At 40.6% G+C, this 21916-nt stretch overlaps 1 protein-coding gene across 7 annotated transcripts in view; it reads right to left on the minus strand.

Annotated features, from left to right (window-relative positions):
• Positions 1-1263: 1263 nt before the first annotated feature.
• The window catches only part of RNASEH2B (ribonuclease H2 subunit B), an 82547-nt gene continuing 61894 nt past the window's right edge, over positions 1264-21916 (minus strand). For 6 of the 7 annotated variants that reach the window (XM_068526494.1, XM_068526493.1, XM_068526496.1 and 3 more), the window contains 2 exons: positions 15661-15741; positions 12753-13175 (listed from right to left, as the gene is read on the minus strand). In XM_068526494.1, the coding sequence (XP_068382595.1) occupies positions 13059-13175; positions 15661-15741 (198 nt within the window). In that variant the 3' untranslated portion in view covers positions 12753-13058. Of the gene's footprint in view, positions 2021-12752; positions 13176-15660; positions 15742-21916 lie in introns of those variants that run through there. The other variant, XM_068526499.1, reaches the window with a different exon arrangement.

The following is a 21916-nucleotide window of genomic DNA, read 5'->3' on the forward strand; positions in this document are numbered from 1 at the left end:
GGGGTGAGGCTGGTAACAGCTCTTGCTTTCTCTTTTTAACTTTTGGAGGAAGCATCTTTACTTGTGTAAAGAAAAAACAATAATGAATTTTTGTAACGTTAGGTGTGCTGCATTTGAAATGTTAGTAGTTCTTCAAAGTTCAGAGGCCAGTGGAATATGAGGTTGGGGCACAGGTAAGAGAGTAGGGCTTCCAGTGACGACCTGGGTGTCCTCAGTATCCAGTGGCTTTGGCCACCAAGGGCTGGACGAAATCGGAGGCAGTGAGTACGCGTGTGCGTGTGAGCGCGTGTGTGCCGAGAGGGTGGCGGAGGGGAGGCAGAGGGCCGAGACACAGCCGAGAAGTGGAGCCAGGAGAAGACACAGAACGGTCCCACCAAGTCTTAAATCGGGGGAGCCTCACACAAGTGGGAGCACAGCGCCCACACAGGTTTCCCAGGGGTGAGTCTTCCAGGAGGAGGGGAGATAAGGGCCAGCATCAAGCCAGTTGTCTCTCCCACCCTGAGATGTGGTCCTGAAAGGAGAACCGATTTGCTCAAAGACACACAACACACCCTGAAGTTGCTCTGGACCAAAATATATGTCCACTGACCTCCAAGGACAGTATTTGGGATCGTGCAAGGAGAAGGCAGAAAAAGCCCGACTTTCACACCACGGTGTTATGCCCACCTATGTGTCAGGCTCTCGATTCCTAACCACATGGCCTGGCGATCAAACAGGTAATTTCTTTAGAGCGCTCGCTCTTGGAAGCCTGTGCTACATCCCGAATTCCACAACTGACTCCTAGAATTGAGTTTTTGGAGACGAGGATTCACTGCAACTACACCACACGATCAGCTACAGAAGCGCAGGAGTGTTAAAGGTCCTACAGATTAACGAAAATTTCCCTGTGTGAAAGGAGGTGTGTAAAAAATTACAAAGTACTTTCCAGAACCACTTACCTGATGGAGTTAGAGACTCAGAAACAAAATTATTTCCCAAAGAGAAGGTTTGGGGTCCTGTTGGAGGCACGAAGATCACCCGAGCGGCTTCCACCCGAATCCTCTTGCGGGTCAAGCTGGTGAGTCAGCACAAACTCCTGGCCATGTCTGCACAAAACCTCCCACCGCCCCCTACACATCTTCACTATGCATCAGAATTCCCCGCTAAATTACTTTTTGGCATCTACTTCTAACTTTCCCCCATATCTTATGCCCTCACTCTAAATAATTATAATAATGCACACATTGGACAAATCTTTTAAAAATGAAGCAATGTTTACAACTCCGGCAGACCATAAAATGCACATGTTCAGGTATTGTTATGAAGTAGAAGCTGCCAAAGTGATAAGGAGTAAAGAAAGGTCAGGCTTTCTTTTTTCTTTTTTTGGGGGGGTTGCAGCACGCAGCTTGCGGATCCTGTTTCCCTGACCAGGGATTGAACCCCTGCCATGGCAGTGAACGTGCTGAGTCCTCCCCCTGGACCTCCTGGGAATTCCCCGTTTTTCTTTTTTTTAATAAGGGTAGAAACTCGGTCTGTCAAAGCTTCTGGTGTGGAATCTAGTACTTATAGTCACCACGTGCAAACCTAGAAGTGCTGTCCTAACCCCAGGAAAACAGCAGGCCAACAGGGTCCAGCTTAAGAAATGAGCCGGTTTTCACAATGAGCCTTCTCCTCCCAGTGTTTTGAAATCCGAAGCACTAGACTGTTAAAAACCCATACCTTTATGGTGGGTAGGCTGGGGCAGAGGGGTGACATGGCTTGAATTCCTCAGGGCAGAATCACACTAGGGGTGCTTTCTAGTTCCGTGCCAGTTGCCTCCAGGGGGAGTTGCTGCTGCCTGAAGGGACTAGCGGTATTGATCACAGAAATAAAACATTCCTGGTTAGTCCTTTAAAATACATCTTTTAGCATTCGGTGATTTTCTAGGAAGTGCAGAAGAAAAAGTTATAGCCCTCTGGGAGTGTCTTAAATCGCATGAGAAGCAGCCAAGCCTTGCGTGGATCTGTTGTCACTTGTCCCTTTTCTGTCTTTGTGCTGCCACCTAGGGAGAGAAGGAGAACACATGTTGTATCCTGGTGAGGAGAAGCAGTCACCTGCAATCCCGAGGACCATCTGCACCTTCTAGAACAGAAAAGCAAGGCTGGTTGGGTTAGTCCTGAGATCAGCAGCTGTGCATTTGTGCTTCAGAGAGAAGCCTTTGGGACTTCCCCTGGTGGCACAGTGGTTAAGAATCCACCTGCCAATGCAGGGGACAAGGGTTCGAGCCCTGGTCCGGGAAGATCCCACATGCTGTTGAGCAACTAACACGCCACAACTACTGAGCCTGTGCTCTAGAGCCCGCAAGCCACAACTACTGAGCCCACATGCCACAACTACTGAAGCCTGTCCACAACAAGAGAAGCCACTGCAGTGAGAAGCCTGCACACCACATCGAAGAGTGGCCCCCGCTCGCTGCAACTACAGGAAGCCCGTGCGCAGCAACAAAGACCCAACGCAGCCAAAAATAAATAAATAAAATAAATTAAAAAAAAAGAGAAGCCCTCAGGCAAAGGAAGCCGTTTCCCTTGGGGTGACCTCATTCTAGGGCTAATGTTAGGCTCCTGGAGGTGGGTGAGATGCACATTTTCCTTCCAGTGTTCAAAGGGAGTGAAATGCAAAATAATGTTAAGGTTGCCCAAACTCAGGGAATAGATACCCTCATTTTAGAAAAAAAATGGTAATACAAGAAACAAATGAAAAAAAAGTTCTAAGGTGAATAATTCTTAAACCATGTTTTCCTCTCTTTTCCTATGCACATCCAATGTATAAAAAATAAATATAGACTTGCTGGTGGAAGTAGTAGTCCTTAATATCCTCCTGAAAAATGCCATGGAACAAGTGTAATTATTGAAAGCTGGTTTCTTACTGAGCACAAAGTCAAACAATTTACTCTGGAGCTATAAGTTATCAAAAAAAAAAAGTTGATGGAAATCAGATTTCTATGCCATAAGTGGATAAGATGTGACAGAGGTTAGACCTTCCCTGACCACCCGCCTCACCAGAACTCTGTCCACTTCCCTGCTCAGCTTCTTCCACAGCCCCCGGCAATATCTCACACCCCATCTAGCTGCCCCGCTAGAGCAGAAACTTCTCGAAGGCAGGTGTTTTTGTTTGCCATGTGGACAGCTGCATTCCTAGTGCCTAGAAAAACATTTGGCACAAAACGGGTGCTCAGTATCTGCTCGTAAAAGAATAAATGAATCTAAGCTTATTCCTTGGCTTCTTTTTTCTTTTGAAAGAACTTATAACTTGACTAACTTTAATTTTACACATTCTGATTAAAGCACATGTGTAAGGTAACAATTCTCTTAACATCCATGAAGAAGCTCTGATTCTTCTGTAAATCACATTCGGTGCTTCCCTCCGCCCCTCCCTGTCTCAAATAGGCTTGATTAGCGTGAGACCATCAAAATAACATTTATTAACAAAAGTACAGTAAACGCTAAAAAGCTGACAGCTGAATTAAAGACTTGGCATGCAAATGCAATAGCTAAGTAGAAGCTTTGCTTTAATTCTGGCTCAGCACTGCTGAGGATAAATTGACCTGCAGAATTCATTATGAATAGAGCAAGAAGATGAAACAGAATAAATCCGATTTTTCCTTTCTTAGGATAAAATTCACAATTAAAACAGACTACTGGAGGATAAATGTCCATAAAGCTACATACACAATGATAAGAACCTTGGGGAGGCAAAAAAGAGAGAGGGCTGGGCTTGAGGGTGGAAGGGCAGCCTCGGGCTTGGCCACTCACATTCTGGGTGACCTCACTTGGACCATCTATGAAACAGGGATACGCCCCCCTTCCACTCTACCTTAGAAGGTTGTTGTAAAGATTAATTTAACTACTGATACAGGATTGCTGTAAAAACTGTAAAGTACTATTAAACATAAGGTACTTTTCATCAGTCTAATGACCCTGAGGAGTATATAAACTGGAGGAGTGTATAAATCTGTGTATCAAAAGGTGTACGAATCTAATCATTTCTTCCTTATTCAGATGAGGTCAAAGCCTGTGGACATCTTCCAAGGACACTAACGAATAGCATTTCACTTGCCTTCCTAGACTCAGAGCTCCTCGCCTTCCACCAAGAGGTTCAACTGTATGATGCAGCGAACTCTGGAGATCTCCAAATTTTGGATTAGTCCTGGAGAAAGGGCTGTTTGGGGAAAAAATACGTGCTACAAGGCAGCTAGTTAAGTTAGATCAAATTGAAGAACAGAGAAAGTCAATCTTAACCTATGTGAAGAGGCTGTCTTTCAAATCTGGGGAAGGGGTGACTTCCCAGGATGCAACGCAAGTCGAAGTTAGGGCCTCTGGGGAAGGGAGTTAATTTGGTGCGGAGAACCTGGCAGTCGGAAGTCCTGAGTTTAGGTTCTGGCTCAGTTATTTACTAGCTGTGTGATGTTGGGCAAATGAAATGACCTTACCCTTCTCAACTGTAAAATGGAGGAAATAATACCAATTGTGCCACATGGTTTCTGGAAGGATTTTAAACACATAAATTCATGGGAAAAGTGCTTCAAACTTGCAAGGCACTTTGCCAGTCTTTGTTATTACTTTCTAAGAATTATGCTCTTTGCAGTTCTTTCCACTGCAAAGTAATGTAATCTATGGAAAATGAAGAAAAGAGGCAAATGTATAACATGAACACAACAGCCAGAGTGAACATGTTGGTGCATTTGCTCCCAGTGAAACAGATGAGATAATCCACCCAAGGAGCTCAGATGAGGGCCTGACGTGGGGTGAGCACAGGACAGATGCTAATCAAGGGCATAGCCTCACAGGGGTGGAGGAGACGAGGCTCCCCAAGCAGCAGTGACCGCAGGGCAGGACATCAAACAACCCAATGATCTAGTCTCATCTCATCACACGGAAGACACCACTGTGGGTCAGCCATGCTGGTGGTTTGTCCGTGGGTCAGAGTTCAGGCAGGATTAGGACTCCAACCAAGTATAAATCCAGCTCCTTTAAATCAATTGGCCTTTTTAGACCAATTATTTTACTTTTTAAGAGTAAACTGTTTAGTTTAGTTTGAAACATGGTTGGTCACTTTCACTTCATTTTCATCTGTTTACTGTTATTGTCATAAGTTTGCATGCAGTATAAACACTGTACATTCAGTAAATGTAAATGGGTGTACTTCAGCTTCTCACTTCCAAAGCCCCGAGTAAGAGAAATGGGAGCGTGGGAATGGACGGCGGCACACTAAAAATAGACCTGAGCGGATGAAACACAGTCCCACTTGACATCCACATTACACCTGACGGAGGGGAATCTCTTTGGGAGTCGGAACCCGAGAAGCAAAAACCTGGAAGATGAAAGAGCCTGAGAGCCAGAGTACAAGGAAAATTTAAATCGAAGATAAACCAGGCACAAAAAAGGAAAGAATGTTGGTAATCTGAGATCAGTGTCAGAAATACGAATGGTTTGATGAAAATGATGGAGGCTCTTGTATGTGTACACAAGTGGTTTTAGAGTTTGCAGAAATCTTTTGAAGCTTTCCCCAAACTCAGCACATTAATCAAAAAGATAAATGATGTAAGTAAGAGAAGCAAAGTGCCAAAGGATTTGAGTAAGGTACAGTACCCCAATGTTTGGTGTAATAAAGTCTAAAAAGTCTCTAGTTTGAAATTCTTTAAATTTGAAGGAAGGATAGGATATATACGTGTATGTGTGTATATACGTATATATGTTTGTGGGTGCGCATGTGTATATGTTCATCTATTTGTATATAAGTGTGTGTGTATATACATGTGTGTCTATTTGTGTATATTGTGCATGTATATATATAAAGCCCACATTGATTTGTTCCTAATATTATTCCCCAAAATAGCACTTGGCATGTGTAACACCTTTAGTTTTTCATTCTTCAATTACTATTCAACTCCTAGTTAACACTGCACATTGCAAGTAGGATTAGTATCTTCATCTTGACATCAAAGGTAAACTCAAATATGGGAGAAAACAAAATTGATGATTTCACAAATTCCCATTTAATCTATAGCTAAGTCATGATGTGAGCTCTATTTAAAGCTCCTGAAATCTAATGTACAGTATAGTGACTATAGTTAATAATACTATATTGTATACTTGAAATTTGCTGAGAGAGTAGATCTTCAGTGTTCTCATCACACATACACACACACACACACACACACACACATGGTAAACATGTGAGGTGACAAATATGTTAATGAGCTTGGTTATGGTAATCATTTCACAATCTTTGTGTATCAAAACACCACACTGTACACTTTAAATATATACAATTTAATTTGTCAATTATACCTCTATAAAGCTGGAAAAAAATAAAAGCTTCTGTGAAGACAAGGAGTATATAGACCACATATACTCTCAAACTTCAATAATTTAGGTTATGGGCTTTATATGAATAATCTTTAAATGCCATATAAAGGCAAATTTATTAACAGCACAGATGTAAACAATGTAGTCTAACTTGAGACGTTCTGACACAGATAAAATGACTACAGTAAGTGAAGTTTAATCAACTGATAGAAGAAAATTCACAGCCCTTTATCCAGAGATTAAAGATTATATCTATTTATTTCTATTAAGCCTATACAAGGAGTTTATGAGTGAGTTTATGAATATGTTCTTAAACTTCAAATTTAAGAGCACCACAGAAAACCACTCAGAATGAAACCTGAATTCCAAAGTTCAGCCATAAAATGTCAAGGAACCCCATTTTGTACTGCAGAACACTTTTCTGAGGTGTCCAGTACAGACTAACTGATTGATCGATTGATTACCTCATACCTTTATAGAAGGCCTACTCTGTGCTGCCCCATGTTAGGTGCTGTGGACATAACTGTGACCTAGTCAGGCAAGGTTCTGTGAAGAGGGTGAGGCAGGAAGATGGAGGAGGATTGGAGGCAAGTGAGGAATGAGGAATTGCATCTCTGAAAAAATGACGCTTGAGATGTTTGAAATGACATGATGGAACAAATCATGTGAAGATCCGGAGGAAGGATATAAAAGATAAACAAGTCACGCAAAGGCACTGATACGGGAACAGTGTGTTATATTCAAGGACCAACAAGAAGGTTATGTAATAGCTTAGACAATTTGAAAGACCAAGATAGATCAAGATCATGACTTTGACCCTTGGGAAAAAAAGTCAAGTCTCAATTAGTGAGGACACTGGTTAGAATACTCAACCTATCCAACATTTGTACCCAACCTATCCAGTGTGTACCAACATCTACCAACTGCACACTCTGTGCAAGACACAAAGGTGAATAGTACAGAGTTCCTGCTGTTAAGTAGCTTACCTTCAACAGGGGTGATAATTCAAGAGTTTAAGTAGCCTTTCTCTCATCCTTTTGCCCTTTGGGTTGGGTGTCACTCTCCTGGCTCCTATGGCACCCTGCCTTACAACTACAGCTGCTGTGGGGATTAAATGAATTATTATATGTAAAGTGCTCAGAACAGTGCCAAGCACATAAATGCTAGACAGTATTTGTTGTTATTAGTATCGTTAGTTATTAGTATTATGAAATGATCACATGAGAAACCGGATATTAGCACAATTTCAAGGTATCTCAAAAATGGAGGGGCATTTCCCAAAACAACTGACCAGTACTCTCAAAGTGTCAAGGTCACTGAAAGATAAAGAAAGACTGAGAGACACATTACAAAAAAGAGGAGATATGCTTAACTAAATGCAATGTGGAAGGATGGACTAGACCCTGGAATAGAAAAACAATATTAGTGTAAAAATAGGTGAAACTCAAACAAGGGGGTAGATTAGTTAATAGTATTGTGTTATTGTAAAGTCCCTGGCTTTGATAATTGTACTGGTTATATAAGGTGTTAAGGTTAGAGGAAGCTGAGTGAAGGGTATATGTATACTCTCTACTGTTTTTGCAACTTTTCTATAAGTCTAAAGTTATTCCAAAATAAAAAAGTAAAGACAAAAGAAAAGAAAGAAATTGGCACAGAAATGTCAGAGATGTTGGAACTAGCAGACAAGAACATTTAAGCAGCTGTTGTTAACTATAACGAACTATTTGAAGGAAAACACAATGAGGAGAGAAATGCAAAGATATAAAAAAGAGCCAAATGGAATATCTAGAGCTGAAAATTCCAATATATGAATAAAAATTCACTAACTGAGGTTATAGAAAAATGAAACACTACAAGACAAAGTAAAATTGAAAATAAAGAAGAAGAACAGAAATTAAAGGACCTGTGGGACATCAAGTAGTCTAGCATACATGTAACTGGAGTCCCAGAAGCCAAGAAGGTGAAGAGAAAAGGGGGTGGGTGGGTGAAGAACAGAAAATTTATAGAAATACTGGCCAGAAATTTTCCAACTTTGATGAAAATAATCAAGAAGACAAAGAGACACAAATAACCAAATCAGGTATGAAAGAAGGAATATCACTACAGATTCACAGACATAAAAAGGCTAATAAAAATATAAGAAACAGGGCTTCCCTGGTGGCGCAGTGGTTGAGAATCTGCCTGCCAATGCAGGGGACACAGGTTCGAGCCCTGGTCTGGGAAGATACCACATGCCGCGGAGCAAACTGGGCCCGTGAGCCACAACTACTGAGCCTGCGCATCTGGAGCTTGTGCCCCTCAACAAAAGAGGCTGCGACAGTGAGAGGCCCGCGCACCATGATGAAGAGTGGCCCCCACTCGCCGCAACTGGAGAAAGCCCTCGCACAGAAACGAAGACCCAACCCAGCCAAAAATAAATAAATAAATAAATAAATTAATTAATTAAAAATATATATATATAAGAAACAAGTTATACCAATAAATTTGACAACTAGATGAAATAGATACATTTCTTGAAAGACATAAATTACTAAAACTGGCACAAGAAAAAGAAGAAAATTAGAATAGCTCTACATCTATTATAGAAATTGAACTAGTAACTAAAAAATTTCCCAGAAAAAAAAAAATTCCAGGCCCAAATGGCTTCACCAGTGAATTCTGTCCAACATAAAAAGAAAAAACAATACTAATCTCACAAAAACGCTTTCAGAAAATGGGTGATGAGAGACTATTTCCCAACTCATTTAATAAAGCCAGCTTTACTCTGATACCAAAACTAGACAAAATCATTACAAATAAGGAAAACTACAGACCAATATCCTTCATGAACAGAGATTAAAAAAATCGTTAATAAAATATTAGGAAATAAAACACAATACTATATATGAAAAGACCAAGTGAGTTTATCCCAGGAATGTAAAGTTCAACATTCAAAAATCGATCATTATACTTCACATATTAAAATATATTCCTTTACTAAAGGAAAACTGCATGATCATCTCAATAGATGAAGAAAAATTATTTGACAAAATTCAATATCCATTCATGATTAAAACTCTCACTGAAGAGAAGAGAACTTCCTCAGTTCGATAAAGGAAATCTACAAAAACCACACACATAGATCGGTAGTAGCAGCAAGCACACCTCTTGCCTGGATCTTGGTTTCTAAATACCATTCTCCTCTAAAAGGAACCCTGGCTCCTTGGGAAAAAGGCTGATTCCAGGGCTTGGACAGGGAAAATACATGAAGAGCCTGGAATACCCTCTTGCAGAAGAAGTAATGAAGTATTTAAAAATGAATGAAACATAACAAAAGGATACAGTAGCCAGCTTGAAGGGACTCCTACTGGCCCTTCTGGGACAATATGAGGAACAGGATAACGTAATTTAACTCACTGGATAAAATAACCTTCAAGTGCATGATGATATAAGCTCATAAATGAATAAATAAGTAGAGAAGGGAAAGCCCTTCCTTCTAGAAAAATGCCAAAATAAATAAATGTAAATGTAAAATAAATAAATATAAAAGAAATGATGGAGTTGGAAAAAACATCAGTTTTATTTTAAAACTTGTGAGTGAATGTTGAATGAGGAATAGGATACTTAAAAGTGCCAGAGTATTTGCCCACAAATCACTTACTAATTACAAAGAGAAAAATAATAACTCTACAGTGGATAAACCTGGTGGACACCACCTTAATCAAGCAATCAAAGTTAACATCCCTAGTATTGGGTCATGTGACTCTTGACATGGTGCACTAAGAAAGACACAGCATTACTTCTGTGGGTGCCCAAAAGGTAAAACTTGGATCTAATCAAGAGGATACATTAGGCAAACTCACAGTGAGGAACATTTGACTAAACAACCAGCCTGTGCTCTTCAAAAATGTCAAGGTCAAGTAAGACAAGGAATAGGTGAGAAATGTTTCCAGATTAAAGAAGACAACAAAAGAAGGCTCAGTGCTAGACAGTTTTACCACGGACGTTCTTTAAAATTTTCCAGAAATAGAATGTTCTTATGCAAAATTATTCCTTCCAGAATATTGGGAAAGATTGAAAGCCAGCTGAATTCTAACACTAAGACCTAACAGCAATATTGCTTTCGAATATAGATGCAAACATTCTAAATAAAAGCCTAGAAAACCTAATTGAGAACTAGATTTGACAATGGTTAAACCAGATAGGGAGGATCCACGATGCTATCCTTTATCTACTGCCAGGTACAGTTTAGTGTAGGAACTCAAGCACAGTTTAATTGTGATAAAAACTCTACAACCAGCACAAGAGATGCCAAAAAGATATTTGATAACAACCAATACCAATTACTAATTAAAACTTTAAGGAAACTATGTATAAAAGGAAATACCAAAGATAGATATTCTTTATCACATTAACAATAGCTAGTGTCAGAACTGATGGTAATGCACATTAATAAAATCACAAATTAGGCAAAGATAACTACTATTACATATTATTCTTCAATACTGTTCTATCTTACCCATGTAATATGATATAAAAGAAATAAAAGAGCTATAACTATCAGAAAGAATTGCACACAAATTTTTCGAAGATTATGTACCTTATTATGCATTGAAAACCCAATATGAATAAAATAAAAAAATTTAGATTAATAGTTTAGTAAATTAGTTATTTAAAGGATAAATATATAAAAATGTAAAACTTTACCACAAAATAGCCAGTTAGGAGATATAACTGAAAAAAAAAGATTTCATTAATAGCAACAAGAATACCTAGAGATACTCCTAAAAAGAAGTATCTAGAACCTACATGAAGATGAAGAACCAAATGTTAGCAAAAAGTATGATTAGGATTTTAGTAAATATAGACAAATACCATATTCCTGAATAAGGACACTGACTTTTGTAAAGATGTGTTTTTCTCAAAATAATTTATGGGTCTAGCAAAATCTCAGTAAAACCCATTAGAATTTACTCTTAGAACCTGTAAAAATGATCCTACAAATCTAATGGAAAAAATAAATAGGTGAGAAAATAATTACAAACCAAGGGAAAAAAATTACAATGAACACAGTGGACAAAAATGAATGTCGTTAAGTTATAAAATACTTTTTAGAATCAATAAGAAAAATACTGATACTCCAATAATTTAACAAAGGGCATAAAAGATAATTCTCTGTAAGATGGCAAATGATAGGTAAATGTGAAAAAATGAACAATATTATTACTGTGGACAAAAAAACGTTGCCTGCCATTTCAGAAAACAACGAATGTTGCCCACCATCAAGCCATCAGCCTCTGCAGAGCTCCCCCTCACCTGCCCCCCACCTCGGTGCGCCCTGAGGGGAATTTAGGATGGAGAAAAACAGAATACTGGCCCTAGACAGTTCAGATGCATATCAAAGGAGTAATTTCAATGAGCCCAGACTCTTGCATCTTCCCATACCCAGAAAAGCACTAAACTCATTAACTTGAGATGTCTGGGGTTTTTTTTGTGTGTGTGTATGATTAGCAGTAATCTTTTGATGTTTGACTACATGTTTTTTTTTCAACAAAAATTCCTGCATATCCTGGCTTCTCTCTTACCTCTTTGGAACAGTTCCTCAGAGCTATCTGAGAGGCTGCCTCCCAGGCTATAGTCCTCTGTAAGCTCCCCGAATAAAACATAACTCTCAACTTTCAGGTTGTGTGGGGTTTTTTTTCAGTCGACATTGTTAATCAGGAAAATGTGAATTAAAACCACACTAACATGCCTTTTTTCCACTTATTTGCAAAGATACTATTCAAAGCTAATAAGATAAGGACTCATACCATCATTTGTTAGAGTGCAAGATACTATAACCTTTCTGTGAAATATATTCCCAAAAGTATATATTTGAAAAACTTAGTTATGAATCAGTAAGCCCACATCTAAAACTCCATTCTAAGAAAACAATAAAAGATATGGACAAATATTTACATAGAATCTGATTCTTCCAATAGCAAATGTTTAAAAATAATACAAATGTCCAAAATAGGGCTATGATCATTAAACAATCAAATACTCAAATAATTAAAAATTACTGTCATTAAAAAAGTGTATTTATGAAGAATAGGAGACCGGGAAAATGCTCACGAAATGATGTCAGGAAAAAAGGTTATAAAATTACTATTATAATTCCTTTAAAAATTATTATAGAAGAAAACACACCATATTATCTCCAGGTAATGAAACGTCGGGAGATTATAATTTTTGTTTTATACTTTTCTCTATTTTCTGCAAAGAACATGTATTCATAAAACAGAAAATACATTAAACAAAAGATTTACCAAAAACTAAAGGCTTTTAAAAAGTAGTAGTTTATCTGATAGCTGGTTATATTTCTCTCAGTATATTGAAAACCATATTGCTATAGCTACCATGTGCAAAGTTGCATAAAATAACAGGCATACACTCAAATATTGTCACATATCAGTTTATTGAGGAAACTGTGATGCTAGAGGTTAATTCTATTCACTTGATTACTTTTCATGATGTCAAACAAAACTCTAAAGGCCACAAGCCATGAAGTTACACGATTACTTTCCCATATTTTGTTCAGGAAACACAAAAATCAAACACAAAGAAATGTTCAAGTGAATCTGAAAATTGCCCCCTTTCTACTTTTTTTCAAAAGGTGGTAATTAAGGGTTAGGAAGTACAGCGGAATGGAGGAAGGATGAAAATGGGACATGTAGAAGGCAAATATTTTTGCTCGATTTAATTTTTAAAGTTTCAAATCTTTCCAATTTTTTTAACATGTTTTGCACCAAAAAAGGAATCAATACTTTTCATTCCACTCTTGTCAACTTTAGCCAAAGCCTTCTGAGCTGCAGTCATTTTGCTATTTTTCTGTTAATGAAAATAAGAGAGAAAAATTGTTACGAATGTAACATTTATAAATCATACATGCAAATCAAACAAGACCATGCATGTCTCAAGGTTCGTTAAGGGAGGTAAGCATTTGCTGCTGACATGCTTCATAAGGGAGTGATTCTTTTTAAAAGTTCTGATTTCTATTCAGAATTCAGATCTAAGAGACAAAATATGTTAAAAGAGGCAGGAGACAAAACTGCCGCCTTCTAAGGAGTGGAATGTTACAACCAACGGTTTACTTTAGGGGAAATAATTCTGGAGGGTGTATTAAGTGAAATAACACAAACAATGGAACTGACACAGGCAGCAATTGTCAGCGGGAGGAATTACAGCCTTGTATTACCAAATGATGAATAATTCACAACAATCTACCATCTGATTTTATTCATAGGCTCTATGGGAAACCAAGGACAAAGCTATTATATTCAAAAGATAACCTGTATCGCAAAGCATCCAGGACCAGCAGGATAGCTGTTCCATTTTTCCTCCAACAAAAAAATACTTTCTAAAAAGCTGACTCCAAATAACTCTGTCTTTTAAAATTCTATCTCTTCCTGGTCACTGTTTTTGTTTTGTTTTGTTTTGCCACGTCCTATAACAAGCACTGGCAGAAGGGAAATAGCAGCTGATTTTACTTCAGTGTTCAGCAAAAGCATACATGATGGGAATCAGCAAAGAAAAAATCATCTGTCTCCCTGGGAACTGTGAGACAGAGCCATTGCCAAGGTATCTTTTAAGGGCACAGTCGATATATGATCCCTAAAAACTTGCTTTTCACATTCTGTCACTTATAATTTAGTAGGCTTATATTTTGGCTGGATGGGGAAAAGTGACAGTCTCTGAGACGAGTGATCCTCCATCCCCTGCAATTAACTGACATCCTGGTCCAACCTCTTATCTCACTGGTGCGGTGCCCAAGTGGATACAATGGGAAGCAGCACTTAGAAGGGTGGGGCAGAAATACTCCTCACAGAGAAACTCAAAAATGTCCCTGCTTACAGAAAGCACTGAGATAACCAGCTATTTTAGCCAAATCTCAAGTTGGATTATCCCCTGATAGCCCATGCCCTGATAAATTACATGTAGATTAAAGAATACAATTTTTAGAAAACACTAAATCTAAGGAGAGTAAGTGTTCTTAAAATCTAGGTGGAAGTTAACCTATCTTGGGGCAGGCAAGGTCTTTCTAAGCATAAAAATAATGAGAAAATCATAAAAAACTTCCATATTTAATCCTCAGAAAAACTTAAAATAGTTCCATATTTAATCCTCAGAAAAACTTAAAATAGTTCAAAAGTCAAATGAAAAGCCTAAACAAATTGGAAAATTATCTGTACCCCATATGTCATGAAAAGTGTTAATAGCCTTAATTTATAATGAGCTCTTACAAATCAACAAGAAAAACATTACTATCCCAATATAAAAACAGGCAAGAAACATGAACTGACAATTTGCAAAAATGCAGATAGGCAATAAGCATTTGGAAAAACAACCTTTCTACCTAAAGTAGCCTACTTAGGCAAATTTTTCAAGAATAAAAATAATACTTGATATTGTCAAGAATGTGAGATGAACACTCATCAGCAATAACGGCTGGGAGTACAAATTTCTGCTACATTTTTGGAAAGCATTTTAGCTATATATATGTATATCAGTAATCATGGAAAGAGCTCATGTTTTCTAAGCCTTTACTCAGTTTTAAATTGTGTCTAATGAAACAGTCAGAGATGCAGGCTATAAATAAGAATGTTTATCACTTCATTAAAACAAAAACAAAAAAGCAGAAGTAACCTATGTGTCCAAAAATAGGAGAATGATTAAATAGACTATATTCCCTGTGGTGAAATAAAATAACACATGACTGAATATCACGAAACCATTAATAATTTTTCAAAGAAAGCTTAATGACATGAACATTTTCACAATATAGAGCTAAATGAAAAAGGCATAACCCCAAACCATATATATATATATATATATATATATATATGTGTCAAATTTAAAAGCTATGTATGTATAATATTTATGATGATGTATAGGATAAATCAGTAAGAAATGTTATGAAAATATTTGCTGGGGTGGTTGCTGAATTATGGAGTTGTTAATAATTGTTGTCATTATCATAATTTCTGGGAAGCTACTGGGCAGTAGCGTCGACAAAAGATTACCTTTGGAGCCCCTTCCTCTGCCCCATCCTATCACTCTGAATATATTGCAAAGTTTAGGCACACTCTTGCTAATAAGTATACTGCCTTTCTTTACCTGCAAAAAGTCTTCTTTGCTTGACGCTTTCATTATCATTCACAACTTTGAATTAATTCTTAAGTCACAGAAATGCAAGTTAATAATTCTTCATGGTTAAAATGATAAAATCACAATCAAGCATGCAATCCTTCCTCGAAGTCCCCATGCAGCATCAGCCACAGAATGCAAGAGTACGCTGCTGCACCCAGACACATACCTTTACAGTCTTCAAATCTTTAGTGTTAAACTTAGTGTAATCTTCTTTTGCTTCTACGGGCTCATCTGATAACTTTACTTTCTGCAATGTTAGAGCAGTGAAGTGTCAAACGTCACCTTGACACTTACATCAGTCCATTAAAAAAAAAACCCAACATGTGCAATTTGGACCAATAGCGAGGCCAAACGGAGCAGCAGACCCTGCAGAGGGCTTCCTTTTTACAAGTCGCTTCACTTTTCGCCAGTTATCTAGGAACTAAGCCAGACGTCCCTTCTGAGAAGCAGCCTTGGTGATGGGGAGATGTGAGCAGGCAAGCCTATGACCCAGCCTTTAGGCTGTCTAGCAATATGATCACATAATGTATGTACCAGGGACAGGGGGCATCGAGGTGACTGCTGACTTCCAGGACAGTCTAAGGCGGGGTGAATGCAGGCACAGAAGGCAAAGAAGAGAATTTCCTTTAAGAGGGCCAGGGGTCCAGCCAGAACCCTGACTTCATTCACCTGCAGGGCTGGTGTGATGTCCATTTAGGAATACAGGAACAGCATTCTGACTGTCACCATCTTTGTATAGCTTTATGTTCTTACCTCCTTTCAATTCAATTATCTCATTTTATCCACATAAGAACAGCCTTGCAAAGCAAGCAGCCAGCAGAAGGAAGCACAGAGGTTAAGTGAACAGCTTAAGGTCACCTCACAGAGGACTTGAGGTGAGATCTCAACTATGGTACAAGTGCTCTTTCCATTGGACCCAATGCAATTAAGTCAACCTTTACTTCATGATTTCACCTTTCACATGAGCATTTTGCACCAATCAATGAATATGAGAATCTTGTCAAGAGCTAGACTGTGGCCATATGTTCATATTACAGTAGGAATCATAACACATTTATTATGTAAAAGGCACATAGCAGGGCAGGTAAGTCTTGATGTTTAACATGGAGAACTGACTGCACAGGGGTCACAGCTTGGACTTTTACAGATTTTCAAGCTCTTTGTGGAGACGCTGGGTTGACAAGACCCAACATGGACCCACCCTAGGAAATGCAGATTTGTTCCCAGCTTCACTCTTCACACCCAGCTTTCACTACACAAAGAACTGTAGAGTCGGTACTAAAAGATGCCACAGCCCATGTACAATACAAATGGGTAAAATGACACGTCTTGAAATTCTTCACCAGCACACTGTTGAATACGTTGGGGAAAAAACATTAACTGTAACATCTACTTAAATTTCTGTTATTTAAAAGACTGAATCACTACAGATTTGGGGGAATGTTTCAGAAGAAATAGAAAAGTGGCTCAGAAAGACAGTAACAAAGGGTCTGACTAAATGGGTACAGTTCTGGAAAAAAAGGCAGACAGAAAAGTACAGAGGAATTAATGCTAAGATTGGTCTTATTCTTACAAATGATTTGCAAAGAAGGCACTTAGGAACATCTCCAAATCCACTGATTGCATTCAGCTCTGCTAGCTGACAGTGATAAATTCAAAAGATGGAAGGGGCTGAGACTTGGAAGCCGGGCCTCAACATAGTCAAACATAATAGTAATAAAATAATGCAAAACATATTAAGGATGAGAGGCTCCATGCTACGAATTACAACACAGATGCAAAGATACCTAACAGTCACTGGAACGTTATTTCCTGCAAACAATCAACTATATTTCTGTAAAAATCAATCAAGTCCTAGACACAGATGGGAAGCCTAGCAGCAGACATTATCCTACACTTGTTTAAACTATGGTACGTCATCCAGTGCAGTTTGCAATGTACACACTGGAGCCCCAGGAAGACACAATAGAGCAGGAAACCTCAGAAAGCAACTAAAATAATCTAGGAGGTGAAGTTGAGATGTAGGAGAAATGAGATGCCAAGATCTAAATCTGGGCTTAGCCAAGTACTGCTCAGGGGCCAAGTCCAGCTGGCTGTCTGTTTTTATAAATGAAGTTTTACTGGAATACAGCCGTACTGATTGGCTTATGAATTGTCTGTGGCCGTCTTCGTGCGGCCAGAGGGTAGGTTCTTGTTTTTTTGTAGAAAGAATTCAGAGCTGAGACTGCGAGGCCAAGTAAGCAAAGGATTTACTGAGTGACAGTACACTCTCAGGAGGGAGCGCAGGCAGGCTCAGGTGAGCAGCAGTGAGTCCTTTCGGCAAGCTGGTTATACGGGGTGTGAAAATGATTGGGTGCAATATACATCAAGGAGGGAGGGATTTGGGGGGTAATTTCCTGGTTTTCATCCCAGGTCCACCTTCCCGAGAGGAGGGGGAGTTTCTGTCCTTATTTGGTTTTGCTCGGATCTGTCATGGTGCCGGTGCATGATGGGTACTGCTCTGGTTGCAATGCTAATTCTACTGCAATGAGGGCATTACACTCCAACCAGGAGGTTCCTGCCTTTCTTAGTTTGCCTCTAGGACCCTTGTCTTCACAAGATATATGGTCTCCTGTCAGCCCGGAGGTTCCCGCTTTTCTGTGTTTGCCCCTAGAACCCCTGTCACTGCAAGATGTATTACGGTCTCCTGTCACATGATCTGTGCCTCCCTCCTCTGCTCATGTCTGGCTAACTGCCTGCTCTAACATTTCCCCCCTCGAGGAGCCTGGACCCTTAAAATCTTTTAAGGGTCAAAGGGTCGATGGTCCGTCTTCTGTGGCTGCTTCAAGCTGCGCAGGGCCATTGTCCCTACCAGTGGGGTCCAGATCACCTTGCTCTCTGTCAGAGACAGGAGGTCTCAGGGTCATCTACAGTGGCAGAGATAGAGAGTGGGGAGGAGAAGGAGGCTGCAGCCCTGTCCAGTGGATGTTGATGGTCCCCATCTTCATGCAGGATGGGCTGAAATCCCTGGCATACCATCATCTGTAGGTGACACTGTTGTAACCTGAAGAAACAGACTTAACAAACTGGAGATTAAAAAGGCAGGGGCCCCAAATCAGCAAAAATATGATTGCAATCAGAGGTCCAAGCAGGGGTAGGAACAAGGTCATGTTTGGTAATACCCCTCTGACTGCAGTCCATGCGGAGCTGGCACTGGGTTACCCTTTCCAAAAGCGTGTAGCCGTTGGGCCTGTTCATCTATCTTTTGGATATCTTCTTCCACCTGGCCAGTGGTGTTGATGTAGGTGCAGCACATTGTTTTGATTACTGCACATACCCCTCCCCGTTCAGCTAGCAGATAGTCCAGGGCCAGTCTATTATCCATCACTACACTTGCTAGGAAATAAAGGGGGGATCCCCCATGGTCCTGGCCAGAGGAGACAGAATATCTGGCAGGTTACAAAGCATTGCCTCAAGGTAGGCAAAGCCGCCCATGGGGCCACCAAACAACAGCTGCTCCAGTTCCTGCCAGGATGAGGCCCCTCAGCCTCTTATTTCAGGAGTGGTGGATATTATGGATGGTTACACCTAGGTTCATCTGATTACTTAGTTGGCCTAGCGTGCACTGTCCCACAAGCAGGGCATTGTCTATCCAAGGAAAGGCCACAGCCAGTCCTGGGGAGGGGAAGGAGAGCTGGGGTTGTTCTGAGAAGGCAGCTGGTTTATGTTCAGGCCGCAGAAAGACAGGCGTCTGGGGGAGTGCATGCCTGGCGCACTTCTGAGGAGCTGAGCCGTTCCTGTAAGTGGTTTGCCCAAGAGGGTGTACCACGCGGCTTGAGGAGAAAGGCCACCATTACAAGAGGGGTCGTGAGGTGTGGGGACTTTTCCGTAGGCCTTAGGAGGGCCATATTGTAAACGCCGGACAACTGGCGTTTTCCCTCCCTCTTCCACTGGTCACTAGGGGCAGGGGCAGCAAGACAGGCTAGTCTCATTGCACCTGAGAATGAGTACTTGATATTGGTTAGAAATATTAATGTGAGGGGTGAGATCCAAGCACGAAGCTGCGTTAGGGACGGGATATGAACTTCAAGAGAGATGGGATCAGTTTCTTGGCTAGGGCTGGCAAAACCTGATTTCCAGACTCTGAAATCACCTTTAAGACTTATCCTGATTAATTAGGTACTTAGTGAGCTCACCGGTTTTGGTGTCCACCAAAATATCAGAAGATAAAAAGGGCCTACCATTAGTCATTTCAAAGGGGCTGAGCCTTAGCTTGCCTGAGCCTGCCCGTGTTCCCTCCTGAGAGTTTACTCTCTCTCAATAAATCCTCGCTTTGCTTACTTGGCCTCTTGTGACTCGTCTCTGAATTCTTTCTGTGAGGAAACAAGAACCTACCCTCTGGCAACATCTGTGGTAAGCCAGCCAGGAGAATTATTTGGAGGTCAAATATCCCTCCTCCTTTCCCTGGCAAGTCTTAGCCTCTCATCTCACTTGTGGTTGAGAGCCACTGCCTGACTTCTTGTCATTACTCTCCCTTTTGCTCCCTTTGCCTGTCACCTTTCGGACCTGCTTGCTGCAACATACGTGGGCATGGGTCAAGCATATATAAGACACCAGGGTGCTTGCCACCACAAGACTCCCGCCGTGTAAGGATATGTGGGTCATGGAAGGGACTAGAGAGAAGATAGGTCTGTCCACCCACCTTAAAACAACTTCCATGCAACGTTTTTAGGCACACAAGCTTAAAACATAACACCCTCCCTTTCCTGTGGCTATCCCCACAGGATTATTTTAGGTCCACTTATGTCTGACTATCTTTGTCTCTGTGTCTCTATCTTGCTCTTATTTTTGTGTCTTACTTCCTTGGAAATGGGGGGAAGAAATTTGTCAGGCGTTTTCCAACCTAGCTGCTAGGTCCTGCACATTTCACTATTGCATATGCATAGGGCATGTCAAGAAAAGTTTCCAGCCATTTTCACAGGCAGCCAGGGACATGGACCATTTGATTAACTGTGATCAGGTTCAACTTTGTGTAAATATAAAATGCAGCCTTACTTGGACTGTAAATGAAAGGAAATTAAGACCTTCCTAGATAATAGAAAGGAGGCTTGTACACAGTCCTACATACCACTTCCCTTAGTGGCCAGTGCCTGTTTTCAGATCCTGACCACCCTTTTAGAGAAAGGGGACTGGGACCTAAATAGCTCCTGGAACTATGAAGACGTCTGTTCCAGGGGAATACACCCTGGAACACACGGATTACTCAATGGTCAGAGAATCTATAGAGGAACCTTCAGGAAGGTCGTTCATCCTGGGTACCAGAGATGTCAGGATAGGACACAGGCCCCAGGACTCTGGGGCTGGCAGAGTGGCCACGTGGCAGGGCCGCTACCCTGACATTGGCCAAAGTGGACAGGACGAGGTGAACAGGGATGCCTGTAGCCAGTCCTGACAGAGGGAACCCCTAAAGGGACATTCTAATTGTAGTGCTCCTCTCTTTTACAGGAGCCCTCTCTCCCTGAAGGATCGATGGGAAGCATCTCCTCCGTCCCCAAGGATTCACCCCTCGGGTGCATTCTAAGTCACTGGGACAAGTTTTCTCTAGATTTTTTTAAACAGGAAAAGCTCATCTTCTTTTGTAATACAGCCTGGCCCCAGTATAAACTTGAGGATGATGAGGTCTGGCCAGAAAATGGAAGCCTCAACTATAATACCATCCTACAGTTAGAAGTTTTTTGCGAAAGGCATGGAAAATGGACAGAGATTCCTTATGTTCAGGCTTTTATGGCCCTAAGAGAGAACCCGGAGCTATGCAAGTCCTGTGTTAGGGAACCTTGCCGGTTGGGACCTGTTCAGACTATTCAAAAACCCCCTCTGGTAGCATCTCTGCAGGAAAATAAGTCTCAGACAGAAGAACCAAGTCCTCTTTCGCCATCTTCAGCCCCTCCAGTGCCATATAAGCCTCTTTATCCTTCCATACCAGAAGTGCAGCCAGAGCTCCTTTGCCCCCGCTAAGAAGTAGTAGGCAGACCTCAGGGAATGACCAGAGTCTGCACCCCTTTTCTTTGTCTGACCTCAACCAGTGCTGCACTCACTTAGGCCGATTCTCAGAGGATCCTAGCCAGTTCACTGAAGAATTCCAGGGACTAACGCTTTCCTTCGACCTTACTTGGAAGAACCTGAATGTTGCCATTTCCCACTGCTGCACCCGTGAGGAAAAGACCCGTATTTGGGTGCATGCTCAAGCATATGCTGATGGATTATACATCGTCCGACCCAATTATTACCCTGTGGGCATGACAGCAGTGCCACTGATTGATCCCAATTGGGACTATGAACCAGGCCAACCTAGTATCCCTAGAAGAGACCACATGATCCTTTGCCTCACTGAAGGCATGAGACGGTGCATAATTAAACCTGTCAACTACGATGAGGTTAAAGAG

Source organism: Eschrichtius robustus, chromosome 18, assembly GCF_028021215.1.
Source record: "Eschrichtius robustus isolate mEscRob2 chromosome 18, mEscRob2.pri, whole genome shotgun sequence".
Lineage (NCBI taxonomy): Eukaryota > Metazoa > Chordata > Mammalia > Artiodactyla > Eschrichtiidae > Eschrichtius > Eschrichtius robustus.